We start from the raw sequence: 17573 nt of genomic DNA, 5'->3' as shown, positions 1-17573 counted from the left end.
GAAATCTTGTCTCAGAGCAGTAGGCGAGGGACCCTGACTGGGGCCTGCACGTTCGGGCATGTAGTCTCCCCCTCCATCTTTACCCCTCCTTCCCTCTTACAAGCTCGTGCCCAGCAGCATCTGTAATTCTTCCATAGGCAAACGAGGCATCTCCAGCGCTGGCTAATGCCAAGGATGCACCCTCTCCCCAGGCATCCCTGTCCCCTTCCCCAAAGGTTTAAATAGCCTTTGACCCCTCCCCCCAATTAAACAAGCTATCTCACTGAAGCCTGCCTCTGGAAAGTCTGTCTGAGGTCTCATCACCCCCGGCCGTCCCCACCTCCATTTCCCTCTCAAGCCATAGTGAAATCTTGGGCATCATACTGTTACTGGTCGGGGAGCAGAGTGTCAAGGACAAATGGCCTGGACCTTTCACTGTCCAATCCGGCAACTCTGATAACTCCCCATAGAGAAGGCTGGCGGCTGATCCGCGCTATCTGAGGGTCTAGCCTGGTGGGTGGAGATCAGCTGTGCTCATTGGTCTGCCATCAATGACTCACTGCCACACCTATGGGGAAGGCAGTCCCACCTGGGTCCAGCTAGAGGCTGCATAGGGGACACTGGGCCCAGCTGCAGGCTGGAGTCACCTGGTGGGTTTCCATCTTTGTTGCTATGACTACAGCTTCTATTATCAGCAGCCCTCAACACTCACCGTCCCCATAGACTGTCATTAAACAACAGCTACAGTACATCAAGTGCCGAGCGCCGTGCTCCAGACCCCATGCTGAGCATTTTATCACTTTAATAGTAGAATTGGGGGTGGGGGCGCGGGGAGGGGCGTACACATGTTCATGGTCTTGAGAGTGCACAAACATATAAAAGCCGGTGGCCACTGGCAGGACTCTCCCAAGATTGCACTCCACCTTAGAGTTTTGTTTTTGTTTTGAGACAGAACATCTCACTGAATCTGGTCCTCAAAGACTTGCTAGGATGACCAGCCAATGAGTTCCAGGAATCTGCCAGTCGCCAACCTAATGCTGTAGTTATAGACCCAGGCCGCTGTGCCCCTGTCTGTCTGTCTGTCTGTCTGTCTGTGTGCCTGCCTGCCGCCTGCCTGCCTGCCGCCTGCCTGCCTATCTATCTATCTATCCATCTATCTATCTATCTATCTATCATCCATCCTATCTAAAATACTTTGCTGAGTGAAGCATCCCCTGGACCTCATGCTGAACATTGTATAATTCTCATTTCATGTCATCCTCATAACCAGGAAGTAATAATATCTCATTTTAATTTGGTGTGTTTTGTTTTGTTTGTTTTGACACAGGGTCTCACTGTATAGCCTTGGCTGGCCTTAAAGTCGCAGAGATGTATGTGCCTGTCTCTGCCTCTTGAGTGCTGAGGTTAAAGGCAAGGGCCACCACACCTGGCTCATAATATCCTATTTAAAAGGTAGGTAAATTGAGGCTTGAAGTGGCAAAGGTGGTCACAATCACTATTCCAGCACCTGATTCTCACAGCTTGTAAAGCTCCTCTGAAACTCATATTGGAAAACCAATACAATTATATGTTGGGTTGGGAATGTAGCTCAATGGTGGAGTTGCCTGCCCAACACACAGGAGGTTCATTCCCAGTACCAAAGCAAACCAACAAGAAGACCCAGAACATATTCTGTTGGTGGCATTTGGAGGTGTGTCCACTGGGCAGCAGATGGGATTAGAGTTATCAGAGTGGACATTACCGGCTTTATTTTTTAATTTACCTGTGTGTGTGTGTGTATGTGTGTGTGTGTGTGTGTGTGTGTGTGTGCGCGCGCACACACGCTATAGTTACAGTAGAGTCACAGTGAGGACAGTAAGGAACTCAAGTAGAGGTCAGAGGATAATTTGCACCATTACGCTCTCTCCTTCCGCCACGTGGTTTGCAGCAAGCATCTTTGCCCCCTGAGTCACCTCAGGAACAGGAACTACATTAGTGACTTCATAAGAGAGCGAGTCTCACCACTTGATGTTTCTGCCATGTCACAACATATGAATACTGACCCTTCATTGGGATTTACCAACCTCCAGAACCTTGAGCTAAATAAAAATTTTTATTAGGATTTGGGGCATGGGAGTAGGGGGGCTGTTTTATGTGTATGAGCGCTTTGGTATATATATGTGCAGTACCCTCAGAGGCCAAAGACGGCATCAGTTCCCCATGGAACTAGAGACCTGGACAGCTCTGAGATGCCGTGAGTGCTGGGGATTAAACCCAGGTGATCTGGAAGAGCATCCAGTGTTTTTATCTGCTGAGCCTCTCTCCGGGCCTTGTTTGTCTTTTTGAGATGGTGTCTCATGTAGCCCAGGCTGGGACTGTGGCTGGAAAACACTAACTAGCTGTTCTGGGAGAACCCCGGGAGGGAGGGAACCCACTGACTGCAGCAGAGATCCTGCTCCCAGACACCCTGAGCCATCTGAAGGTACGCAACAGGACCACACCAGAACTGGCTTGCTGTCCTCACTCTCGGGGACAGTGAGGGTCAGGTTCCAGGATGGTGGCTTCAACAGTCCCATCATTGAGGTAGCTCAGACCTGGTAAGCCCAGCCACCCACGGTCTAGAAGAGTACTGTGCTATTCCTACCAGGGACCCCATGAGCCTTTTAGCACTGGGAAAGGCAAGTCACACTGAAGGAAGTCACCCGAGACAATCCATGATGTCTGCTTCATCTCCAAAAGGGAAGCTAGGTTAGCATGCTGGGGACTGCTGACCTTGCCATGATGTCCATGAACTTGCCAATGTCCTTGTCCCCACTGTCCCTCAATGGCTCTTCAGGTGGTCTAAGTGAGAGTTGGGAACCATCATGGAGCCCTAGAATCTGCCACAAAGATGGAGAGACTCTCCCAAGGTCACACATCCGGGAGGGAGGTAGCAAAGTCTTGACTCCAGCCCCGGGCCATTCTTCAAAAGTCTGATCTGTCTCATGAACCTCAGTCACCAGAAGTGACTCAGTACCTGTGACCTTCCAGCTCCCAGTCTCTCAGGTTTGGCCCCTGCCAGGGACAGTCTGAGATCAACCCATGAGGAACCAAAGTATTTCTCTTAGGGCAAGGTCACAGCAGATACTGTTGTCCATGCCAAACTAGTTCCCAAGGTATCAGGACCGTCCCATTGAGATGCTAGCCCTGGTAACCTCATGGGTGTGGTGCACCACTCTAAAGGGTGGCACTGGCACAAGCAGGCTGACCTGCTGGGATTAAGTGTCCCTACACTGTGGGCATGTGTCACCTAGGTCATGCACGTCCCACACGGTGTACACAGAAGGCAGCCTGGCTCTGGGTTAGGAGTATAGATACTATGGTCACCAGACTTACTCTAAACTCCACCTTGCCACAAGGCAGTTAGTTGATAGTCCTGGAAAGTCCCCAAACCTCTCTTGATTAGAAATAACAGGCTGTGCCTGCCAAGGCTGTGGTGGGCTTCTATGAGAGACCCCAGCAAGCAGTAAAGCTGTACACTTGGGGTCTTGGGTGAGCTTAATTTTGACAAGCAACCCTCTCAGAGGCACTGCTGCTGTTCCTACCTTCCTGGACAAGAAACAGCCAGTTGTAGGCAGACATGGTTGTGTATGCCCTAACCCAGCACTTGGGAGGCTGAGGCTGGAAGATGGTGAGTTTGGGCTAGAACTGGCTACAGAGTAGAGTGAAAGGAAGTCAGACCCGATAGTGCGAGCCCGCTCACTGAGAGACTGAGGAGGGACAGTCATGACTTCAGGGCTTGTCTGGGTTACAAAGCAAGTTTGGACCGGCCTGGGCAACTCTGTAAGATACTCCCTGAAACTAAAATAAGAAGGGCTAGGACAGAGCTGAGGAAGAGGGCTTGTTATCACTGCTGAGGCTGTGCTTAGATCCCCAGTCCCACGTATAATAACGAACCAGCTTAGTTCAGGGCAGCCATGGCTCAGCCCAGAGTATAAATCCTGGCTGGTCTAACCAGTGTATGTTTCCCTATTGGATTTGCCCTTCCGGGAATCCCTGAAGACAGTTTTGGATGTCACCTTGTAGTGAGAATTTTGGTTTCTTTAGAAGCCCAGTTCTGTTATGTGAATATGTTTTTGTTTTAATCCCAGGTGTGGGGTAAGAGGCTGCTTCAAAGCAGGTGATTATGATTTGCCCCATGCACTATGGTTTTTTGCCAGCTGCAGATAGTTTAATCCTGGGGACTCGAGAGGGTGGAAATGGGAGGGTCCCAGAGGGCAGCTGCTGCTGGTCTGCCTGCTGCTGCATTTACTAATGCTGGATTACTGTTTGGTGATATTCTGACTACAAAGACTGACGCACCCAATGAGCAGGGCACAGCCTAAAGAGGGCTACACCCCTTTTCCATCCACTCTTCTTTCTTTCGTACCTAGTGTTGGGGGGTTGGAAGGGATTAGGGTGGAAGGGAGGTGAAGATATAAGAATCCAGTAAAGGGGCTGGAGAGATGGCCCAGTGGTTAAGAGCACTGACTGCTCTTCCAGAGGTCCTGAGTTCAATTCCCAGCAACCACATGGTGGCTCTCGACCATCTGTAATGGGATCTGATGCCCTCTTCTGGTGTGTCTGAAGATAGCTACAGTGTACTCATATAAATAAATAAATCTTTAAAATAAAGTCCAGTAAAATAGTGCAAAAAAAAATTAGTACCAACATCCCCTAGAGCTGTGCTCCTGGCAGCTCAGCTAGTGAACAGAAGCCGGGCTCATGTAAAGAACAGTTTCCCAACAAAGTTATTTGACTCAAAATGTGGAAAGGACTAAGCTGAGAAATACCGAAGCAGGTCCTGCCCCGCCCCAACACTTTCCCAGCATCCCCTGCAGCTGGGGACATACCTTGTGACCAAGAAGTGGCCAATATGGCTTATAAGTCAGCAGGGGGCTGGTGGAGCACTGCTGATTGCCTGGTAGAACAGAGTCATATCTCTCCAACCCGTCCCATGGTTTCCTCCTGAGCACAGTTATGGCAGTCACACTGCCAGGGTCACCTGCCCTGAGCACTGGCAAAGGCTCCTCCTCTGTCCAGGCCCTAAGTCAGCTCAGTGTTATTTTCTGTTACACATAAGGCGAACACAGCCTTAACAGGTACAGAGGCCTAGACCGAAAGGATAAAAAAGGAGGAGATGAGATTTGCAGGATCCTGTACACTAAAATAAAACAAAAACGGCAAAGTGAAACCGAAGTTCTCAGGACAGCTGTAAGATCCGGCATGATTTGGCTCCATTCCTCTCTAACCCAAATGTCTGCTGCCTTCTTCTCCAGCCACTCTGGCTGAACTTGACCTCTGCACTTGTTCTGTGCTTCTTCCTGGTGGGACTCCCCTCCTGCTCCTTGCTGCAGACCGTCACCCCAGCCTCTGGTGCTCACCTCCTCCCACCTGACAGCCTCTGCCTGGACCTTGGCCTTCTGGTCTACCTGCTCACTGTTCCTCCCTCTGCTCCCTCCGAACTGGTGAAGCCCTGGCCTCCTCTATGACCCTACCCATCTCAGTGTTCTCAGACCCTGCTCAGTGTGTGAGCACTCAGACATCACCAGAGAAGGACACACCCTTTGCCCCATTTCATGGTGTTTATTAAGCCTACTTAAGGTTATTTTTAAAAATCATCTGAAAAATTCTTTCTGATAAATAATACATTATTTCTCATTTACATTTACATTACATTTACTTCTTTTTCTTGTAGAGATTGGGTATCACTCTAGTCCAGGATTATGTCAAACTCACAGTAATCTTCCTGTCCCTGTCTCCCAAGGGACTATAGACATGTACCACCATGCCTGGAGTATAGCCTTTCTTTCAGTTCACACACACACACACACACACACACACACACACACACACACACACACACACACACACACACACACAGCCCCACCACTGGCAGATACTGAGAATGAATCCATTCTGAGAGACACCAGTCCTGACCCTGTCCTGGGTGCTCCTCTCAGGATTGGTCAATAATTCACACCACGCATGGTGGCCACTGTGGCTGCGAGGCGGCGTGGTAGGCCTTTGCTGACTTGTCTATACTCCTCGGGCTTGGCCTTCAAGAGTGTCGCAATGTTCTGGAGGGTGCGTGATGGCTGCAGGCCCAGTGCGTCCATCACGTTGATCAGATAGTCTGTGGGTGAGAAGGAGACAGGCTCAGCAGTGCAGTGCATGGGGATCCCAAGGCCCCTAATGTTGGGTGCTCCCTTGCTCCCCCTACAAGTCCCCTTCACTGGGGACTGTGGGGCCATTTTCCAACAGGTTTAAACTGGACTGTCCATATGACCCAAGCCCTGGAACTGTAATTTAATGAAGAACCATTCAGCATTGCCCCCTTCCACTCCCCTATCCTTTGAACACCAGTGTAAAAGGTAGTTGCTGCCCTCCCCTACAGCCCATCCCCCGTATGTTCACCAGCATGTGGAGAAGCAAGGGGCCTGGGAAACATGGGCTTCTTGAACAACCAAGATTTCCCCTGGGAACCTCACCCTAAACACAAGGCTGGTGTCACAGGTGGTGACCTGGTATCATGTAGGCTCCATTCCCAGCTCACCCCTGACAACTAGTTCATGCAGGCTTATTAGCCCAAGCCCTAATCAAGTTGAACACGACAGTGAAGAGAGACCTAGCTGAGCATGGTTGTATACACCTTTAGCATTCAAAAGGCAGAGGTAGGTGGAGCTCTGTGGGTTCAAGGACAGCCAGCCTACATAGTGAGTTTTAGGTCAGTCAGGACTACACAGTAGGACCCTGTCTCAAGAGAAGGAGAGACAGACAGACCTACAGACAGACGTCTAGGGGTCAATAATTCTAAAATGCAGCACTGGGTTCTAATCACCGGACAGCTCGGGCAGCACTGTCAGAACAGAACACCCAGCTGCAGCCAGGGGTGCCACCTTTACCAACCCTGCGCATGCAGACAGGACCCACCAGGCAGCAGGGATGAGGTGAGAAGGCAAAGAGGCCTCAGAAGTGTCTGCTGTGTTGGAGGGGTCACTGCATGAGCAAGTCACATCTCCTTTCTCCTCTCTCCACCAAGAAGGCCTCGAAGGGGCAGCACCAGTCAGGCCCCCGGAACTCCTGACCTTCTGACTGCTACCTGGGTTCACCTCTTCTTTGTCTAGTTCTGAGCTCCAGGTCAGGACAGGCTTTCCTTGGGTCCAGCTCAGTGCTAAAACCAGGAGGCCCTAGTCTGCCATGACACTGTTTGGCCAGCAATATGTACTTATGTGAATGTCTCCCATTCCTTGCCACAGGTCTCACTGTTCAACATCCTTTCCAGTCCTAACCTCACTTCTTTATGCTTTGTAGGTAAAGAAACACTCTAAGCCCTACTGTGTGCCATTCCCTAGCACTGCAGATGGCACACAGTAGGTGCTCAAACAATGTAGAGTAAGCAGGGAGGGAAGAAGAGGAATGGCATGGACTACTGAACTATAGGGGCAATCCCAGCATCTCATGTACCCCCCCATCACCACCCCGCTCCCAGTGCCTTCTCCATGTTCTTGCCTGTACCAGCCAGGCATACCAAAGGGTATCTGAATTTCCTTACCCACCTCTGAATGCCTGTGCCTAGAAAAATCATTGAAAGGTGGTGGTGCCTCTGGCAAGAGCCAAAGCCAGGCTGATAAAAGGAGAGCAAGGGATTCAGGGCAGGTGGATTGTAGGCTGGCCCCATCACTAACCACTCTGGAACCCCAAGGGCTAAACCTTGCTTCTAATTCTCATCAGTAAAACAAACAGAAGTGGACCTGGCTCAGCCCTACAGTCACCCAGGTCACAGCTGGGATGAGTCTCTGGGGAGCTGATTGTTAAGTTTCCTCCACCCTCTCTCCAGACCACTTAAAACCCTAGGAGGAGGGAGTGGGGAAGCCATGCCCTCTGACCTGGGGCAGGATGGGGACTATAGATGAGCCTAGTATGTGGCCTTGTCACACAACTTTACCTACCTACAGCATTGTGTAACACAATGGGTGCAAGCTTGCTTCAGTGTCTGACATGCTTGGTATGCAGTTAGCACTCCATAAACGTTAGTTAGGTTGGTAATTACTATGTCAGTGAGCAGAAGACCAGGCAGGGCCAGGCTGCCTGCTCATTCCAATGCATCTCCACAGCCTTCCAGAGTCCCTCTACACAGCTTCACCCCACAAACTCCAGAATTACAGTTAGGAGGAGCTTTGGGGGTAACATTCCCGGAGACCAACAGGGAAGTCAAACTTGCTTCTCTCCTCCTGCCTGGCCCCTGGGCACTTACCGATGTCTGTAGCCAGCTGCTTGGTGGAATGCGGGGTCACTTCTGGGATCTGGAGGATCACATCACAATAGGTCTGCATGGTGGCTCTAGCTATAGAGCCCAGCCAGTTGTCAGCCATGTTGTCCAACTCAGGAAGTTCTTCCCCTGAAGGAGAAGAAGGTTACAGATATATATATATAATCTGCCCAGGAAAAGTCACCTCTCAGGGAGTCCTGACTCCCAGGAAATGCTACATACCCTCATGTACCAGGGAACTAACGGGCTCAGTGGGACGTAGGCATGGGAAACTGACGACACAGAGACAAGGAGAGATGAGGAGAGATGAGAAAAGGAGTCATTCTGGTGCAGCTTCCCAAACCCCATACGTCTGGGAACCAAATCAAGCCATAGAGGCCAGGGCTTCTGCAGGCAGAGGGGGACCCTAGAAAGATGAGAGACTCAAAGTGAAGATAGAAGGGCACACTAAGGGAGCCAAGAGGTGACACATAAGACAGGTGCCATGCTGGAACCAAGACTAGGCTCAAAAGGCCACCTCTACAGAGCCAAGGGCCCAGCCTCCCTGAGACCATCTGTACAGAGGGTAACAGGAGCCCTGCCTCCACAGAGCTGTCGTAGGAGCCACAGTTACACATAGAGGCTCCTAAAAAATGTATGCAAACAGGACAGAGGAGTTAGACACCATGGCCGGTGTCTCAGGAGAGAGCTGTGCGAGCAAGAAGACAAGGCCAAAGTGCAGCACCGCCTGAGGACAAGGGGCAGTTTCTTGGGGATCGGACAAGTCTGGATCGACCAGGTCCCTGCTGGTCTGGACAGCTCAAGCTGTCCTGGGTACACTCCAGCCAGGAAAGAAGAGGCTCCAAGCACAGCAGAGCCAGCTTTCCAGAAAAGGACGTTCAGAGACTGGTGCCACACAACAGAATCTAGGCAGTCAGCTCAGGCTTCCCAGAGACAAATGGGCCACTCACCAAATGCACAGGAGGGGAGAGTGTTCTGAACAGAAAGCACAAAACTGTTTTTAAAGTTAGTGTTCAGGAGAGGGCTGGAAAGATGGCTCAGCAGATAAGGGCACTTGCTGCTCTCACTGAGAACTAGACACATGTGGTGTACAGGCAAAACACCCATACACACAAAATAAAAATTAATACATTAAAAAAAAAGTGTTCAGGAGGACTGGGGACTTAGCTCAGTCAGTAGAGGGCCTCACATGTACCAGGCCCTGGGTTTGAACTCCACTATCACTGAAACCACACATGGGCTACATGCCTGTAATCTCAGCACTTGGGAGGGGAAGGCAGGAGGACCAAGAACTCATCAGTAGCTATGTAGTGTGAGGCCTGCCTGTGCTATACAGTACCCAGCCTCAAAGAAACAAGCAAGGGAAATATCCAGGAATGAGACCAATCATTTTCAAAAGGAACAAAATAATGATGATGACTTTAATAGCAGCAACATTAACAAGAACTTTCAAGCAAAACATGGTGTCACATTTGGAATGCTTTAAGAATACCAGACCAGCCAAGATGCTACAGCAAGTCCTTGTCTCAAAAAACTAAACAATGGGCTGGAGAGATACCTTAGTGGTTGAGAGCATTGGCTGCTCTTCCAGAGGTCCTGAGTTCAATTCCCAGCAACCACATGGTGGCTCACAACCATCTGTAATGGAATCCGATGCCCTCTTCTGGTGTTTCTAAAGAGAGCAACAGTGTACTCACACATATAAAATAAATCTTTTTAAAAAAAACAACTAGGGGTTGGGGATTTAGCTCAGTGGTAGAGCACCTGCCCAGCAAGCGCAAGGCCCTGGGTTCTGTTCTCAGCTCCGGAAAAAAAAGAAAAAAGAAAAAAAACAAAACAAAACAACTAAACAAGTAAAAGTGGTAAAGCACGTTCGAGACTGTACTTGGAAAAAGGCTGTGTGTGGCTGCAGGGGAGACAGAGTAGTCCCCAGCAGGCTGAGGGCATTATCTATGGTGGCAAATTGCTCTCACTGCTTGCTGGTTGATATTTTGAGAAAGGGTTAACTACGTAGTCCACACTGGCCTCCATGTGTGTGATGGAGACAGAGAGATCCCAAAGATACTTAAAGTTCAATTTTCTTATATGCAAAGCACTTATAAAAGTGTTCTTATACACTTTTAGCCTTATTGTTTATTATGTATGTGCAGATGCATGCATGCCATGACGTCTATGCAGTGGACAGAAAATACTCTTGGGAGTCAGTTCTTTCTTGTGGGATTTGGGCACTGAATGAGCCCGAGAGCAAGCACTGCTGTCTGCTGCGTCATCTTGGTAACCCTTGCAAAGGCTTTTAAGCCTCCGATGTATTTATTATTTAGGGAAAGCCCTTTTATTGAGGGGTGTGGTCCTACACCTACAATCCCAGCACTTAGTAGGTGTAGGCACAAGGTTCTAAGACAGCCTGGGCTACACAGCAAAAGTACTTCTTAAAACCCTAACAAAAATAAAAAGAACATAGTTAATTACCCAAGGGGAAAGTTCCTAATGGCTGTTCACTGTGGGGATTTTGGTCTGTTTGGAAGCTGGTCCATTGTTACTGATTTGGTTTTTGAGACAGGGTCTGTGTCTTGGAACTTGATATGCAACCCAGACAATCTTGACCTTGTGACCCTCCTGCTTCTCGGATCCTGAGACAATGGGCATCCATCATCAGGTCGGTACCCACACACACACACACACACACACACACACACACACACACACACACACACACACACACACACACACACAGGCTCCACCACCACCACCCACCACCCACCACTACCACCACTACCACCACTAGAAAAGAAAATAGGAAAAAAGAAAAAGGAAGGAAGGAAGGAAGAGAGAGGGAAAATGACAAAACATTGCTGGCACGGTGGTCCATGTCTTTAATCCTAGCACTGGGGAGCTGGAGGTAGGAGGATCAAGAGCTTAAGCCATCCTTGATTACACAGCAAGTGTAAGGCCAGCCTGGGCTACATGAACCCTGTCTCAAAACAAGAAACAAACAAAACCAAAATATCTGGATTAATGCTGTTGACACTGTCATATTTGTAAATACTGCTGACATGTACTTTGTGAAGCCATCCTAGCTGCCACAGTTAGCAAATGATTAGCAAACATCTGTTAAGTGAGCGGGTGATGTGTGGCCATCCCTCTGTGTCCTGGGGACAAACACCATGCTCGCCCTGATGCAGTGCAGCAGGCAGCACACACAGCAGCATGACGTTCCTCCCAAGGGACCCGGAGCAGCCTTCAGTCCTTATCAGCCACACACACGACGCAGCACCCATGAGATGAGACACCTGAAGTTTGACTTAACCTTCCAACGTTGACTCTGTCCTCACTGTGCTACTCCAAAGGAGCAGCTCAATCTTTTACATCCATACTCAAAAAAACAAACTCAATATGAGAAGTTAAGATCATTTTTGATCAGCAAGTAGGCGTCCCCTGCTCAACATTGTCAGGCCTCAACGTTGTAGCAAGTAGACGGAAGCACCTAGCCTATAGCATGTTTGCCTTATCAGTTTGGAGATGGAGGGACATGTGGAAGCAGCTGCAGGCAGAGGCATAGCACAGGACACTGGGAGAGGCTGCTTATGAGGACCGGCACACTGCTGCTATGGGGTGGCAGCTTACCTGCTAGCTCCCAGAGAGCAGGAGGGGTGCACATCCCTGTGAACACATTGTAACCAGTAGTTGCCAAGACCCCAGGATGTTCTTGCCTCTGCCTCCCCAGCTGTGGGTACTGTGGACTCCCTGCAGGACCCTCTGCTGGTTCCCAGTGCACTCTGTGCAGAGCAAAGTAAGACAGCTCTTTCTCTAATCCTGGCCGGACCTCATCCCTGCCATAGTTCTCTAGAGAGGGCACTCAGTCTTAGTTCCCATTACATGGTACATATAGATGTGGTTTTTGTTTGACTTTGTTTTCTTTTGACTATTTTTTGGGAAGAAGATCTTATTTTTCAGTCCAGGTTGACCTGGGACTTACTATGTATCCTAGGCTGGCCTCGTGCTTACAGTCGTCTTCCTGCCTCAGTCTCCCACTCACTGGGTTATAGATGTGAGTCACCTTTTCTGTTCTACATTCGACAACTACAGCGCGGGGAGTTTAGAGAGATTTACGGCTGAAGTGCTGATGGTGGATCTTTTAAACCCTAGATGGCAGGCACTCACTGCTCCCTCTCTGGACAGCAGTGCTATGGCTTCCTGGTCCTCTTACCTTGCTCAGGAGGGAATGGCAGCTTCCCAGCATGCAAGGCCAACTCTAATGCGGAGTCCTCTTGAGTCACAAATGGCTCAAGATTCAGGGGCAGGGACATGATGTACTGCCCAATCTGAAACAAAAGACAGCACTTTCAGCCCAACACTGACAAACCAAGGTAATTGCTCAAAGAGTTCGTTCCTGAGAAACAAAACTGCTAAACCTGGGTTTGCACCAGCGTGAGGTTACTCCTTATGGGACACTTCAGAAGCAAGCACTAAGAGGCAGGGGAGGGCTCACCCAGGAAGCACTGCTGCTTAAATCCGAGGGAACCCAAGTGCTCCCCTTAGCACCCATGTGCAAAAGCCAGGTATAGTGGTGCATGCCTATAATCCCAGGGCCGAGGAAACAGACAGACAGATCTGGAGCCTGTTAACCAGTTAGACTAGCTCAGTCAGGGAGCACCTGGTCTCAGTGAGAGATGGTCTCTAAAACCAAGGGGGCTAGCTGTGTGTACACACACACTCACACACACACACACACACGCACGCACACACGCACACACAGACTATGGAGGCCTGTTCCACCCTGCTGATTCATCCTTCTCTTCATTGGCTGCAATGTCCTAAAATGAGACAGTGCGTACTAAAGACTGAAAGTACTGTGTAATTCGGTTCTCATTGCTGCTCGTAACGGGAAAGTGCTAATGTTGGAAGGACACTCAAGTCTTATCTCTTGGGCTTGCACCTGGTTCTGCTTCTCTCCCTCCAAGATGGCTTAGCCTGGAGAAAGAAGGAACTATATTTGGAAGTTGGCATTCATAACTACAGTCTAGGGAGAAAATTACATTGTAATTTTCACACACTAGAAAACAAAGACGGCAGAGCCTTCTTGGCTGGTGCAGAATCACAAAAGGGAAAGTTGTAAGACAGTCAGGGCAAACCCAAAGCTAATCCAGCATTTGTCGCAAGTGGACGAGACAGGCATGATCCACCTGCGCCCATTTGTGGCACTTCCTTCTATTACAGTTCACAGTGGAAGAGTAGGAGGGTGTGGCAGTGTCCTAGCATCGTGGCTCTGCTTTATTTGCCAGGATCTGAATAAAGACTTTCCCAAACCAGGGCCATGCAGCACAAACCAGGTGAGGCTTCCAGAAGGGAATCAGAGGACAAGGTGAGCTGTGACATGCAGAGACCACCTTGGAGCACACCCAAGGAGCGCTTACGTTGCTGATGTACTCAAGAGGTGTGAGGCTGAAGGCAGGCAGATCGTCTGTCAGGGTTTCGCCAATGCCAGCTGTGTTCCAGCTCTGGAAGGAGACAAGAAGCAGTCAGCAACTTGCTACCAGGAAGCAAGGTGCCCAGAAGGTACCCTGTGAGAGCACACAGAGAGTCGGTAGCCCTTGCTGGCAGAGTCATCCATGGGCAGAGCTGATCTGGAGGCCTAATGCCACTCAGCAGGCCAGGCACATCTCTTTGAATGTCCTGGAAGTCCACCATAAAGTACAAACCTCTCTCTCAGCCTATAGAGGAGCATTCACCTTCTTAGCACAGACAGACACTGCTCCCTTCTGCTTATCTCTCTAGGAACACATACCGAGTTAGACAGCCTTCTGTCTGTGCTTAAATGATGGGGCCGCCATGCAAAACTCCACTGTGGCTTCACTAACCTCAGCCTTTGGAACTCTAAAGTGGCTGGGAACCTCTGTGTTCTTTCTCAGAGAATGCATGAAGACTGGTCCTCTTGGGAGGGAGGCCCCATAAGCCCTATGCTGCACAGTAAACAGCCCAGCCTCACTCAACACAGCCACCCTGTCTCGAGTGAGGATGCACAGCCTTCTCCGTGTACCTCTGGACTAACCCAGGACTTGGAGGAAACCTGAACGACTGTCCTGTCTGTCAGGTGACCCTCTGTAAGGGGATGGCCTCGGCACCCATGCAGCTCTTCCTATTTGAAGTGGGAACATCTCTGACACTGCTGCAGGCACTTCCTGGCAAGCTGAAAGCAGGCACCCCACCAGCACACATGTGCCCACAGCCTCGTCTTGGCGTGCCTTTCAGAGAAACCCAGGTTCTTGATGCCTCCCTGGAGAACAAGCCCTTTCTGGCTGGCATCCAGGAGTAACCCTCGAGGTCACCGTGTGACGGCTCTTAGAAGCCACCTGGTGCCCGACGATCCGGTTGCTTGATCCTTTAAGTAGCATTCCCGGAATGGAATGACAAAGCTACCCCAGGGCTCTTGGCCCAGGCTAGGTTTCAGCAAGCCTCTACTCTAACTGCCAACTCTACCCACTTTCTGTTTCCTTGAAGGGCATTGCTTCTCTTCTTCCCTGCCCTAATCCTTCTCATTTTCTAGATTCCTTGTCCTTGTCCGAGAACCTTTTTATTCAAATAGCTCACTCATCCCAACTAAGTCCCATCCACTTTTGTTTGATTGTTTGTTAGTTTGAGATGGGAGTCTCATAAATCCTAGGCTGGCCTTAAATTCACCAGGTAGCCAAGGGTGACCCTGATCCTCCTGCTCTACCTCCCAAGTACTTGGTTTGTAAATAGCTAGTCACGTGGTGTGGAGACTGAATACAAAGCTCCATCAGCCTCCTACACCCACTGCCCCACTGACTACTGAGTGTCCACTTTACAGGGACACTCTGCCTACCCACACTTACTGTACAAGTTCAGTGAGAATGGCCCTCAACCTCATATATTTGCATATTTAGTCCTGAGTTGGTGTACTGCTTGAGAAGAATTAGAAGGATTAGAAGGTGGGGCTTTGTTGAAGGAAGTGTGTCATTGGGGGTGGATTTTAATGTTTCAAAAGTCAAGGCCGGGCCCAGCAGCTCTGCCTGTTGCCTGTGGATCAGGATGTAAAGCTCTCAGCTACTGCTCCTGAGCCATGCTTGCCTGCCTGCCTCCATACTCCCTACCATGACGACATTGAACCAAACCTCTGAGACCATACGCAAGCCCCAGTCAAATACTTTCCTTTAGAAGAGTTGCCTTGGTCTTCGCAGCAGTAGAATACTGACTATGACGCTTACCTCGTACCCATGATGCTCAGTGTCTCATGCTAGTCTTTGCCCTTGTTCTCAGAAGCTACTGAGGAAGTAAGATGGCTGGATGCCCTGCTCCTCCCTACCCCGTCCTCTCAGCCTGTCCTCTACTCTCTCTTGTGTGTGCCCAGAGACAGGCTGGCACAGAGGGGGCTGTGTGAGGTGCAAGAGTTGAGAGGTACACGAGCTTAAGGAAAGAATGTGCCACAGGGTGTAGGCAAGTGTGAAGCTGCAGAAGTAAGAATGGAAAGAGAATGAACATCTTCGGACGCCAGCCTTGGAACAGGTACCTTAGTCAACAAATAACTTTCTAGGGGAAGATGGGGTGGCCAGGAAGAGGACCACAGGGAAGGAGAAATGAGGGAGGAGGAGAAATGGAAGACAGCCTCACTGTGCAGAGTACTGACTCCTGATCCAAACAGTGTCATCTACACAAACACAGATGAGCGATATTGAGAAAGTGTTTTGGGAGACCAGAGAGATGGCAGCAAGTAAGGTGCTTTCCACCCAAACCAAACCTGAGTTTGAGTCCTGGAACTCACATAAAGGTGGAAGGAAAAAACTGACTCCACAAAGCTATTCTCTGGCCTCAACATAAAGACTGTAGCACGCATGTACCCGCACTTGCACATGCATCACACGCACACAAATAATAATTATAATAACAATATTAATATTTTATTATTAATAAAATCTTTTTTAATAATAATAGTAATAATAATATCCTTCCTAGAGCCCTTATTTTAGATAAAGCAGGGTGCTCCAGAGCTGGTCATCATGGAGATGGAATGAGCTTCCCATCCTCCTCTCTCTACTTTGCATATATAAGAATTTTTGTAATAAAAATCAGACTCTCAAAGTCAGACGTGGTGGCACACACCTTGAATACCAGCAGGGATCTATGGGTCTGAGGCTAGCCTGGTCTACATAATAAGTTCCAGGCCAGTCAGGGCTACATAATGAGATCTTGTCTCAAAAAGTAAATAGTCACACCCCACACACAAAGAGAGATGGGGGGTGGGGTGATGCCCTGGGGAGCATAGGAAGGCTGAGAGAGGATATCAGAGCAATGCTCTGTGAAACTGCACGCAGCCACCTCTCTGAGGGAGAGTGGGGGTGAGCAAAGTGTTAAAAACACTCCAGAGATGGAAACCTGAAGCAGGGGGCTGTGGTCATGAAGGAGGTCCAGAAGTGGCACTGTGGAGCAGGGCGGGGGTGAGAAATGAGACATAGCAAAGACCATCGTCACCACCATCCCTCAAGAGGCCAAGTTCTGTGAGTTGGAGGCCCGAGGAAGGCTTCTGAGAGGAAGCAGAGGGAGCGTAAAGAGAACAGTCAGGCATGGAAGGAGGGGAGTGAGCTGGAAGGTTCCGGAGGGGTCAGTGGGTGACCTGAGTTGGGAAAGGCTCACTGAGGAAGGGCTGCGGAAGTGGTGTGGGTGGTTTCCTAATTGTTGGAGATTTATTTATACTGCACTTCAAAGGGCTCTTCTACTCATCTGTCAGCAGGCAACACAGGGAAACGTCAATAATCTACTGTGAATTGAATATGGTGTTGGTTAATAGTCTTAACATACAAAGGGGCAATACAATTTACCAGCAAACGCTCAACACAAACACCAGTGACCCGGGTTTTACTTTCAAATCCTCCAGTCTGAGTGTTGACCTTTGCAGTGTGCGCTGGACACTGGCCCCCACACAATCCTTCTAACCTCCAGGCGACTCTGCTCTATCCCAGTGCCCCAGCATGAACAAAAGGCAGGGATCCCAGCACCTGGGATGCAGGAATGGAGGCAAAAGGAAGGGAGGGGGACCGTTTCAGAGTGACGGTTAGACAACAGCTGGTGACGTGTGGCCAACATCACAAATGGTGACGAGATAAAGCTGCAAGAGCACAAGCCAGCAGGACGGCTCAGTGGGCCGTGTGCCTGCCGTGAGTGTGGAGCCCGGCCCCACCTTCTCATTCGGGTCCCCTTCACCTTTACTTAGTTAAGGTCAGACAGACTTGGTCTGCATGCTCACCTCATGCTGCTTTTTTTTTTGTTTTGGGGGGTTTTTTGTTTGTTTGTTTGTTTTTTGTTTTGTTTG

General features: G+C 49.6%; 1 protein-coding gene across 2 annotated transcripts in view; it reads right to left on the bottom strand.

Annotated features, from left to right (window-relative positions):
• Positions 1-5542: 5542 nt before the first annotated feature.
• Positions 5543-17573, bottom strand: part of Cog7 (component of oligomeric golgi complex 7) — a 54230-nt gene continuing 42199 nt past the window's right edge. For both annotated transcript variants that reach the window (XM_032892743.1, XM_032892744.1), the window contains exons 14-17: positions 13663-13746; positions 12456-12570; positions 8234-8377; positions 5543-6112 (exon numbers count right to left, since the gene is read on the bottom strand). In XM_032892743.1, coding sequence (XP_032748634.1) covers positions 5946-6112; positions 8234-8377; positions 12456-12570; positions 13663-13746 — 510 coding nt within the window. In that variant the 3' untranslated portion in view covers positions 5543-5945. The remainder of the gene's footprint in view (positions 6113-8233; positions 8378-12455; positions 12571-13662; positions 13747-17573) is intronic.

This window comes from Rattus rattus, chromosome 2, assembly GCF_011064425.1.
Source record: "Rattus rattus isolate New Zealand chromosome 2, Rrattus_CSIRO_v1, whole genome shotgun sequence".
Taxonomy (NCBI): Eukaryota; Metazoa; Chordata; class Mammalia; order Rodentia; family Muridae; genus Rattus; species Rattus rattus.
This window is presented reverse-complemented; position numbering and strand designations above follow the sequence as displayed.